The sequence below is a fragment of the Mus caroli genome, chromosome 15, assembly GCF_900094665.2.
Source record: "Mus caroli chromosome 15, CAROLI_EIJ_v1.1, whole genome shotgun sequence".
Taxonomy (NCBI): Eukaryota; Metazoa; Chordata; class Mammalia; order Rodentia; family Muridae; genus Mus; species Mus caroli.
This window is the reverse complement of record NC_034584.1, coordinates 90,717,102-90,728,807: the sequence shown is the minus strand read 5'-3', so window position 1 is coordinate 90,728,807 and position 11,706 is coordinate 90,717,102. Positions and strand designations below refer to the sequence as shown.

The 11,706-nt window shown below is 44.5% G+C and overlaps 1 protein-coding gene across 4 annotated transcripts in view; it reads left to right on the top strand.

Annotated features, from left to right (window-relative positions):
* Positions 1 to 11,706, top strand: part of Slc38a4 (solute carrier family 38 member 4) — a 59,299-nt gene that overhangs the window by 36,503 nt on the left and 11,090 nt on the right. For all 4 annotated transcript variants that reach the window (XM_021182869.2, XM_021182870.2, XM_021182868.2 and 1 more), the window contains exons 3-12: positions 2,628 to 2,718; positions 3,237 to 3,352; positions 6,017 to 6,090; positions 6,536 to 6,628; positions 9,122 to 9,203; positions 9,287 to 9,369; positions 9,479 to 9,537; positions 10,342 to 10,617; positions 10,738 to 10,817; positions 10,962 to 11,062. In XM_021182869.2, coding sequence (XP_021038528.1) covers positions 2,628 to 2,718; positions 3,237 to 3,352; positions 6,017 to 6,090; positions 6,536 to 6,628; positions 9,122 to 9,203; positions 9,287 to 9,369; positions 9,479 to 9,537; positions 10,342 to 10,617; positions 10,738 to 10,817; positions 10,962 to 11,062 — 1,055 coding nt within the window. The remainder of the gene's footprint in view (positions 1 to 2,627; positions 2,719 to 3,236; positions 3,353 to 6,016; positions 6,091 to 6,535; positions 6,629 to 9,121; positions 9,204 to 9,286; positions 9,370 to 9,478; positions 9,538 to 10,341; positions 10,618 to 10,737; positions 10,818 to 10,961; positions 11,063 to 11,706) is intronic.

The following is an 11,706-nucleotide window of genomic DNA, read 5'->3' as shown; positions in this document are numbered from 1 at the left end:
TTCCTCTCTTTATGTTCTCAGTGTTGTCTGCAGTCTCTGGATTAGGTGGCTGCTGAATGTAGTAGAACCCAGGGCAGTGATGTCCATAGAGAGGTTGCTTGACTTAGGGCTGATTTATCTTCTTTTGAGCTTCTGTGCAAAGTGCGGACTAGCAAACAGACGCCGCCTTTCCCGAAGAATAAGTGAGTATATAAGCTTTATAAAGTGGCATTTAGCAACCCCGGGGTTCTTTCTCCTCCACATCATTGCTCTTAGTGTGCTGGCCCAAACCGGAGGCTCTTTTGATACTGAAGGAAAAGCAGTCAGGGATGATTTCTGCAGGTGATGGTGGAGGAGCTGAAAGCAGACTAGTTCCAACAGCCCCAGAGTCCATCGTGGACGCCGTTGTCAAACCCCACACAGCATCATCTTGGTTCCTCACAATGACGTATTTTTCTAACTGCTGGCTTGTGCCTAAGATGTCATTTTTGTGATTTTTATATTCACTTTTAATAGATGGGTTGTGTTTGTATTTGGTTTTGAATGAATGTGTAGTTGTACCTTTTTAAAAAAAAAATCCAGTTTACTGTAGCCTTTGGTTGAGATCATTTCCCTTCTGTTTTCAATAGCTGTTGGGTCTGCATTACAACAGTTGACATGCTGAGGGTATTCCTCACGTGATTTGTCCAATCTCGGTCTGTTTAACGTCTACATCTCATCTTGCGCCAAAATAAGAACATGCGAGTGCCTCACCCAGAAACAATTTCCTTACTTTCAAATTCTAACTTTCAAAAACCACTCATGCAGTGAAGATTTTAATTTGCCGAGGAAAGAAAAGTTGGAGTGTTGGGCACGGTTCAGCTTAGATTGTTCTGGAAGGGACACTTGTGTTTACGGTCCTCCATCCCATCATACCCTAGCATCCCAGGATCCAACTGTGGACATGATGTAATGAGTTCCCTCAGAGCTAGTATATTAAACACAGACAATCAAATCACATCAAGATGGTAGAGGGATTTCAGACACGGAAGGAGGAAGCAGCTGAGGGCTCTGTGTTTCCTGTGAGGGACCTGGGGCAAAGCTAGGGAGCGTCCTTCACCTGTACACTCCGGGATGTCTATGCTGTGGTTCCCAGAAACATGCAGAAACTTTGTGGGTGTATCTGATGTGTTCTAGCCATGCCTTGAACTCTACTCTCTACTGTCCGAGAGTCACTTCCCTTGTGGTGCCTCTTTTTTTTTTTTTTTCTAAAGATTTATTTATTGTATGTATGTGAGTTTCAGACACACCAGAAGAGGGCATCAGATCCCATTACAGATGGTTGTGAGCCACCATGTGGTTGCTGGGAATTGAACTTAGGACCTCTGGAAGAGCAGTCACTGCTTTTAATCCCTGAACCATCTCTCCATCCAGCACGGTGCCTCCTTTGTTATGACTGTTTGCAGTGACTCTTCCCAGTCAGAGTATATTCAAGATTAGCTTCTATCATAAAAGACAATTTGTAAGGATCTCCCCTGAGTTATTCATTTTCATTGTATTTCCAAGGGTCATCTCCCTAAAACCATCCTCCAGCTCTTGAATATGAGAGATGCCTTCCACAACATGGGGATGCTGGAGTTGACCAGAATAGGAAGGGGGCAGCATCAATGAGTTTGTGCATCCTGAGCCCAGGCAAATCATAATCAAATCATAATCAGCTTGTGCTTGTATGGCTCGTGCATTTTATTCATTCATTCAGTTAATTAGGTAGATAGCTAGTTAGTTATCAAGTTAGCCACTTAGTTAGCTATCTAATTATCTAGTTAGCCAGTTAGTTAGTTAGCTAGCTAGTTAGATAGTTTTTCAGTGTATCTGAGAGTATCCCAGAACTCTCTCTGTAAACCAGGATGACCTCCAACTCAGAAATCTCCATGCCTCTGCCTCCCGAGTGCTGGGATTAAAGTCATGCCACCACCATCTGAAACTTCATGCCCTTTTAAAGTCTACTTTTTCCTCCCAACTTTTCTACCACTGACCTTGGTTTCGTTAATAACTTTCGCAGTTTCATTTATTATCTAATAATGACCAAGATACCTTTTTAGAGTAATTAGTGTACACGTGTGGGCATGTGTGTTCCCCTCGCAGGGATATGTTGGGCATCAGATGAGAGGAGTCCCTGAACATTTAACACATATTTGTTACATGGGTAAAATTTGGGGGTGTGGCTATACAGAGCCCTTGCCCTACAGAAGGTTCATCTCTAGCACCATTAAAATGTAAATAGACAACCATAAAAGTATCTTCTCATCGTGGCAGGACAATATAGTTTTAAAATCTGAGGACCATGGCTCTGCAGCCTCTCCTGGTAAGAGCTCCTAAGAGGGAATGAACTCGAGCTCAGCTAATCTCTCTCTTACATAGTTCGCGTTGGGGAAAAGAGAGACTGCCTACACAGTTTTTAACTGAAAGTGTGTCCTCTCTCATAACACCCTCTCCTTCTCCATATCTGTTCACTGAGAGTTCAGCAGCCGGTCTGGAAGGAACGGGAGTGTGAAGAAGAGAAGGTCTTCCCTGATTCAGTCGGTTACGTCACCCTGATCTTAAATGCAAGTCAGAGCATGTAAGGGCTTTTCCCATGATTTTATTCTTTCCTTTCCTGTCTCATACAGCCAATTTGCTAATGAAGATGCCGAAAGTCAGAAGTTCCTGACAAATGGGTTTTTAGGGAAGAAGAAGCTAACCGATTACGCGGATGAGCATGTAAGTGACCGCTCTGCTTTCAGGAGGTAAACAGGACAGAGGGTGTCTGACCTACCGAGGTCTCAGTGACAAAACAGTGTGATTGAAATTTTCCAAGCCTTCATCAGCACATTCTCTGTTTATTCAGGCCGTTACTGGAATAAAGGCTTGTTTTTCCCCGTTTGCCATATGGCTGCGTGAATCATTTATGAAATTTATTTGTTTTTTTTTTTCAAGAAATCATTCTAACCCAAATGTAATCTGCAGCCATACCTCCCTTTCCCCTCTTTTTATCAGTCATCTGTATTTCTAATTTTTCCTGCGACCTATGCTGAAGCCAAGCCTTGTGTTCCATTCAAAAGAACCTGCTCTTCTTGACACTCTGAGGAGTTAATGGTTTCCACTCATCATGGTTTGACTTGACTCTTGCACTTGGGGATGAAGTCTCAGGAGATACCGTGAACCGAGTAACCAAAGCAAAGATGGAGCCTTTGGCAAACGTTTTCTTATACTGCACTTCCTTCTTTTTTTCCCCCAAGCACCCTGGAATGACTTCCTTTGGAATGTCCTCATTTAACCTGAGCAACGCCATCATGGGCAGTGGGATCTTAGGCTTGTCCTATGCCATGGCCAACACCGGGATCATCCTTTTTATGTAAGTGAACATGCATGTCTATGTTTAGTGCCAAGTCTGTGTATAGTCTGATACCTGGCATGAGCTCTCTGTGAAGAAGACTAATCCGAGGGAGCGTGGGTGAATGGCCCTCGCTTTTTATATCGAGCTACCGCCAAGCAGCAGAAGGCTTAGGTATCCAACCGCTGAAACGTCACGGCATCCCATCGTTCCACAGGAAGACGACACCACTTCACGGAGCGTCTCGTCACTTGACAGATGCTTAAGATAGCGTAGCATCCAGTAATCAGAGGTATCCCACCCCAAATTCTTGAATAATGTCAGGAGAAAAATAACTCGTGTCACCTAAGAGCCCTGCATGCGTCGGTGCTAGTCCCTGTGACTCTGGGCGCTAGACACCAACACTGGCCTCTGCATGCGGTCTGAGAGCCGTCTTTCCCTTCTTCATTCTGTTAACACCTCACGCCTCAGCAGAGCATCATTTTAGTGCAGCCTTCCATGATCTCTGTGATAGGGGCCAGTATATTATACACAGCCTCAGTGGTAACCTCCTCGTGCATGTATCTGATTTGCTTAGTTAGTATCTCGCTCCCTATGAGACCCAGAGGATTGACCCCATGTCTCAGCACACACCCTTTCCCGGAGCCTAACACAGGGCCTGGCATGGAGGATATTTGTGGAGTGACTGAAGCTGGTTTCTAAATCTATGCACTTTCACCACACTTGGACAAAGGCTGCCTGAAAGTAGCAACATCTCACAGCTGACTGGACAGCCACTGGGTGGCTGGACAGGAACCTCGCCTGTGATGGACAACCACAGGCGTTTGTGTGGCTCCACGGAGTTTGGCATTTCCCAAGACACACTTGTCTGTAGTCATATTCTTCGCAAGCATAAAGTCGCACTCTGGGAGTCAGTGTGACCATGAAGTCTGGTCCCAAACACAATGCTAGAGAGCTAACTGTCTAAGAATGCAACATGTATGCTTTAAATATGTGCTATTTGTGTGCTGACATCACAGCTGATTAGGTAATCATGCAGCTATTTAAGGACTGAGGAGCAGAACTATAAATATTTATCTTGTGTCGAAGGAACTCTTTTATGTATAGTAATAGTCTTTGGCTGAATGCGGTTTTATACCAACTTCAATAAACCGTGTTGGAAATCAATTAGGCACTTACCATTTGAATAGCAGGCTCATAATATATTTGCATATCTCTATGCCTGTGTAATGAACACGACCTTTGAGACAAAAGGTTGTCTTCTTATTAACCATTCATGGCATTAAAAGCCATTATGAAATTATCACAGATCATTGAGATGAACGGAAATAGAAAATATTTTCGCTAACCACAGAGCCACTGGTCATCGTCTGGAGACCATGGCATTCCACGTTTTAAACAAAGCCTTCATTTCGTTTAGCAGGTTAACATGGCCGGAGCCATCATCTTGCTAGAGACCACTGGATGTGCTCTGTGTGTCTAAGAAATTAAGGAACAAACTCGACTGTCCCCCCTTAATTCAAAGCCAGCAACACAGCATTGCACTGATGCCATTTTCTAGAATGTACGTCGCAGCAAGCACACATTTAAGATATAGAAATGCCACACATTGTTTTTTCCATGAAACAAAATTATGTATTCTGGACTACATAAGTTCTTTAAAAAGAGGTACATTCACACTGCATAGGCGAGAAAGTCATTGGTTAGACTGTTCTGGAAGGCTTGGTTTCTGGAAGAGAGGGGACACACACGGCTAGAGTAGCTCCAAGTGTGTAACCCAATAGGCTGAGTGTTCACAATGAAGCAGGGGTCTCCCTGGGAGTGCCAGAGAAGCGGGAAATATGTGTGTTCATGTGTAAAGCAGAAAGGGAAAGATTGCTTTGTAGAATGTCAGAGGTCGGTGCTGCCCCTTCGTTAGTTAGATGATGCTATCCATGCTCATTCTGTTAGCTTCTTTTATATAGCCAAATATGACCTTGATCTCACAATCTTCCCGCCTCAGCTTCCCACGTGTCGGGGTTACAGGCATGAGCCACCATGCTTGGTGGTAGCCGCTCTCCTCTTTTGATGCTCTTGGTTTTGGAGAAATGTTGATCAGTAACAACATATAGAAGTCGTTCATCTGTGTGGTTGTGTGGAGGGCCCTGACATTAGGCTTCATTCCTTCTGCATATAAGCAAGGCCTGGCCCCACTTTCTTTCCTCCCATTCCTCTGCTTTCTTTAATGTGCCTGATCCTCCAGGTAACGAGGTACCATGCCCTTCCTTCTTAAATACATGATCAGTAGTCAAAAGACGGTGAGTGTCTAATCAAGCCTAGGAGCAGTCAGGTTCTAGACGCTTACTGTGTCTGACCAGCTTCCTGTTTTGTTTTGTTTTGTTTTGACTGCTGCCTGTTGATAGCATCTCCACGGTGAGGTATGTTACATCACGATGTAAGAGGTGTTAGGTACTTGAAGCACGTACAGTGTAGCAAAGTCCCAGTTGTACAGCATCAAGAGGACATGTGACAGCGTGAAGAGAATTTCCCAGAATCCTCCAAATCCACATTTTGTTGTTGTTGTTGTTGTTGCAATGTTGGTGATGGAAGAGACAGAGTAACTACTGTAGGTTTATTAGCAACGTTCAGCACAACAGTGTCTCTCCCGTTACAAATCCGTATTGTCTGTTTTCCGTCCCATGACAGAATCATGCTGCTTACTGTGGCAATACTCTCGCTCTACTCGGTTCACCTTTTGCTGAAGACAGCCAAGGAAGGAGGTATGCTACCCTTATGTCCTAGCTTCAGCCAAAGGCTATCTTCCTAGTTTGACTCTCCTAAAAGAATTCCACCACTCACACAGCCTTATAAGCTAGAGGAGATGCTACTCAGTGTTGTGGGTTATTTATTTTTCTTTCTGACCCCAACAATACTTCTCTCAAGGTTTTTAGTTAACTGGACAAGTGAGAGCCAATAAGTTTAAGCCAAATGGAGGGAAAAGAATTCTGGCAAGTGGTAGGGGATAGCTGTTGTTGCTAGCAGTATACAGCTCAAGCCAATGGAGCCATTGCTTCTGTTTGGAGAGCCTTTGACGTTGCTTATGGCTTTCTGAGGAGCATTTCTTTGTACTGTTTAGCCACGTGCTTAATATTCCAGAGTTGTGTAAGGAAATGCTAGAGGCATAGGCATGATCCTGCAACACAGCAACTTTATCTTTTCTTATAGGGTCTCTAATCTATGAAAAATTGGGTGAGAAAGCATTTGGATGGACTGGGAAAATTGGAGCCTTCATCTCTATTACAATGCAGAACATTGGAGGTAAGGGGGCGGCTTTCAACAGAGTGCTTGAACTCTCTGTAGGATGCTCTATAAGATAAAGAAACATTAAATAAATAAACAAAACAGTCGGCTTTACAGGAAAACAACCACATTCTAGTTTTTTTTTGTTTTTTTTGTTTGTTTTTTTTCAAGACAGGGTTTCTCTGTGTAGGCCTGGCTGTCCTGAAACTCACTCTGTAGACCAAGCTGGCCTTGAACTCAGAAATCTGCCTGCCTCTGCCTCCCAAATGCTGAGATTAAAGGCATGCATCACCATGCCTGGCTCACATTCTAGTTTTTAATCTCACCAAAAATCCACCACCAACAACTAAACCCATGGGGGCCTGAAAACGTGTGATCCCTAACACTGAACTAATCCCACAGTTCCCAGCATGCATTTATTTATCTTTATGTTTTTAAAGTCTTATGTAGACATCTCCAGAATCACTGGGATTGTCTTTGTTGTTGTTTGTTTGTTTTTCATCTTATTTTATTTTACTTTTTTACTGGATTAGAGCCATGAGCTTGTAAGCCCAACATAGAGGCGGTTCTCCGGTTCTCCATTTCGTTAAAATCTTCAGCCTTATGGGAACTTAATTTATCAAGCATTTCCTAAGATCACCTCATGCTCGCTCTAGCTTGTGACAAGTGACTGGGTGATGGCACCATGGCTGTTCAAAGCATCAGTACAGCCCCTACTGGATATCCAGATGTAGATCAAAGTGGGTTCTGTGTCACGGCAAACACAAGCAGTGTGGCTTTAAGGGAGACAAGATTGCACGCTACCACCCCAGAAAAAAATGCCCGCACTCAGGCAGTTTCATGTGATTAACGATTTGGCATAAGGGGAGCCACTGGTATCTCTTAAATTAGCAACTCCACATTTAGAACAGTTCGATTTTTCAACCCCCTAAGGAATTGGCGTTCGCTCCCCCCACCCCCGTGCCTTAGCATCAGCAGGGCGATGTTGACATTACCCGCACAGGTGTGTAGCACCCTGAATTTTCAAAGACCAAACACATTAACGGTGGTGACATCACCGAGACTCAGCAGTTATGAGCTCTAAAATCGAATGGTCCCTCAGTGAGCCAGCTCATCAGAAATATCTCCTGTTTACGCGCTGTAAGATTCTGCTCTAGCCAAGGACTTTGTAAAGATTAACCAAACCACGTGGGCAGAAGACACAGCAGGTATTGGAGAAATCACTTCGCTCTGACTGTAGGGAAGAAACAAGGTCTGCCCTTTGCAAACAGGATGATCTTCCCTGTGAGCTTGGGTTTGTCAAAACCCTGATGTCCTGATCGGCAGGATAGGGTAAGGACATATACCTGTCACCACCAGACCTCTGAGATGATCAACTGATGAATCCACAGAATCCAATAGCATCAGAAATGATAAGCACAAATCTTACTTCCGTGGGACCTTAGGGACAAATTTGGAACTAGTCCGAGGTCACTGTACAACTCAAAGGCCTGTTCCATAGCCACACCAGAGGGGTATAGCACACACTTACGGCTATTATGTAAAAGTGGACTTTCCCTGTTGTGGTAGTGTGGGAGCTAGAACCCAGATCCCTGTGCTTGCTGGTCAATCGTTCTACTCCTGAGCTATAGCCCCCAACTTTCAGTGTTACCTCTAATTGTACCCTTGACCATGTGTCAGATAACAAATTAGTATCAAAAGGCACCCAGCGGTGGACTGGGAAAAGAAGTGTCTCACAAATCTCTCTTGTAAGAGATTTGTCTGTTTTGTTTGTTCGTTTGCTTTACACACACACACACACACACAGACTTGAATACAGGGAGAGGTCTTATAGATTTTATAATATTTTCAAAATCGTGTAGATGAAATTTGACCCTTTCTGTGATTTTTCTTGACCAATGAGAAACTGGAATGAGAGGAAAGGGACCAACCCCTTAACAAACAAAACAGGGATAAGCTATTGTCTCTTATACTCTACAATCGGTCTAGAAGACTTTCATTGGTCACTGCTCTGAGATTCGTTGTGTAGCTCTGGGAGACCAGGACCAGAGAGGTGTCACTTGGGGAGAGCTAGAGTGATTGAAGTGCCAGAGGCCTACAGTTCTGCTCTCTTGGATTTGGCCTCTGCCTTCTTTTTGTCAGACCACCACCCAGAGACACACGTAACACAGTCCATGATGGTCGCTAGTGGATGACAGTGAGAACGTGACACCAGAATTTCCCTTAGAACCCAAGTTGGATTTAACCCAGAGTCAACACGGACACTGTTAGCAGCCACTGCCCTGTTTATGAGATGAAGGACAGACATCTGCTTATGAAGGGGACCTGGAAGCCCTACAGAGTACATGGGGCCTTCCCCCTCTGCTTTAGGGATGAGATGTTTGACATTTCAAGGAGAATGAATGTCCCAAGTGCTAGGGAGAACAATGTCCCAAATGCTCCGACTTCTCTTGGCTTATATGAGGCGGCGGTGTGCAGACCACCACTAATGTGTCCCTTTGTCCTTTTCAGCCATGTCAAGCTACCTCTTCATCATTAAGTACGAACTGCCTGAAGTAATCAGAGCATTCATGGGACTTGAAGAAAACACTGGGTATGAGCTATGTTCTCTCCGCGATACTCATCTCGTGTGGTCGATCTTTTCTGTTCCCAACATCCTCTCTCTTTCTTTTCTAGGGAATGGTACCTCAACGGCAACTACCTCGTCTTATTTGTGTCTGTGGGGATCATCCTCCCGCTCTCTCTCCTTAAAAATTTAGGTATCAATTTATTATTTAACTGGAAGTATAGACTGCACTTTGTCTACTGACAGGCAAGCTCTTTTGAGATGATAAAGTCACCCTCTGAAATCTTTCTGCTAATTCCTAGGCTACCTTGGCTACACCAGTGGATTTTCTCTCTCCTGCATGGTGTTTTTCGTCAGTGTGGTGAGTGCTCAGCTGACATGGTCCTCGTCGCCTGGCGGGCGTGCCGTGTTTTCTCCTTGTCCTCCTTTTTACCTATGTGCTTCACTAGCACGAAATAGCTCTTGCATCACAAGCGATTTTATTGTATTCTAGTTTGAAATGAGAAAAGGACCAGTCATGGGTTTAAATATAGTTGAATCACAATGTCAAGGTCCAAGCCAATGGCCTATTCTGGATGAACGCTCAAGACAAAGGAGCGTGGTAGTGCTCCAGGGTTTGGGAAGGTGAGGATGGCAGACAGGAGCAGACTAGGGCTCTATCTGTGTGCACCAGCCATGCTCTCTTGCACTTTCTACCCCAGTAAGAGAGGATGGCTGCAGCGGGATTAAAGAAGAAATCAGTTCAAACAAAGGTCAAATTCCTGGAAATATCACAGATGCAAAATTTGTAAGTCATTTCCCCCCAGAGAGGTAAAAGGGAGAGTAAGGGCTTTCAGATGACTCACACCATGAGTAGTTTGATATGCTATGTAATGAAGAGATGATCTTTGTCACAGAAGAGCCAGAAAGGCCTGGAGTGGACTCAGCAAAGCCTGGTACTATTGGCTAGAATGTACCACTGCCAATGAGAGTTTCAGCTCTTTCCTTTGAACCAAAGCTAGGAGGAGTCTTTGTGGCCCCGGTAGTCTAAGCAAATCCTCTCCTGAGTTCTCTCCCTGCACCCCTCAAGCTGCCTAGACAGGTTTTAATCCCATCGCTTCCCCCCCTCAAAGCTTGACAGTTTTTGTTCCTTTTGTTTCGATTTTTTTTAAATGCCTGGCTCTAGGTGATTTACAAAAAATTCCAAATACCCTGCCCTCTGCCTGCTCTGGATCACAATAACGGAAATGTGACGTTCAACAACACACTTCCGATCCACATGATCTCGCTGCCTAATGACTCGGAGAGCTCTGGTGTGAACTTCATGATGGATTACGCTCACCACAACCCAGCTGGGCTGGATGAGAAGCAGGTCGCAGGCCCTCTCCACAGCAACGGCGTGGAGTACGAAGCCCAGGGTGCTGAGAAATGCCAACCCAGATACTTTGTGTTCAATTCCCGGGTAAGTGACAGGCCCCTAAGGCACTGAGTACTGTGGTCGCTGTATTTTATAAACTGAGACGCCCTGGAATCAGCACATAAGCTGGGCCTCTAACTATACGCTGTTGTGTTTGTTTTACAGACGGCCTATGCAATCCCAATCCTGGCGTTTGCTTTTGTCTGCCACCCTGAGGTCCTTCCCATCTACAGCGAGCTTAAAGAGTAAGGCAGCCCTGGTCCTAGCATCCTAATTTGAGTTGCAAATATGTTCATTTATTCAACGATGCTTTATGAGGAAGCATACCTTATGGCTTTCTGAGCAGGGATGGCTTTTAAACTGAAGCTCGGTGCTCCTTTTCTTCCTAGTCGATCCCGCAGAAAGATGCAGACGGTGTCCAACATTTCCATCTCAGGCATGCTCGTCATGTACCTTCTTGCCGCCCTCTTTGGTTATCTGAGCTTCTACGGTACGTCACCCAGTCCCAGCCGTTCTCTCTTGTGCTTAGACCGATACATCACCTGCATGTGTAAAATTGCTCTCAATTCCTTCTGTGAGTAGCATGGTCTGTAGATGGTATATTCATTCTTAACATGCTGTTTAGTTTTGCCATTTTTCCAAAGACGATGGGCTCTGGATCCACCTGGTTAATAGATTTCAGCAATTTGTGAAGTCTTGTTGGTTCTCTTTTTCTTTTATCTCTCAAGGTACAGCTAGGATCATAGCTCAGTAGGTAAGGTACTTGGTATCTGAGCATGAGAACGGAGTCTGGATCCCTTGCACCTATATACAGATCTCAGTACCAGACAAGTGGGGACAGGAGAATCCCTGGGACTTGTAAGCTAGCTAAGCTAAGAACAGCTGTGAGCACTGCTCAGTAAGAGTTTCCCTCAAGAAATAAGATAAAAAGCAGCTAAGGGAGACCCCTCAGTGCCAACCATGCATGCACATGGATGTTCAGCTTCACACACACACACACACACACACACACACACACACACACACACCCAAATCCCTCAAAGTAAGTGAATTTCCTCCAAGTATAAATGATTATTTGTCTAGTTTCTTGGCCCAGCTCAGACTAGAAACAATGAGAATGAATTTAATGATATA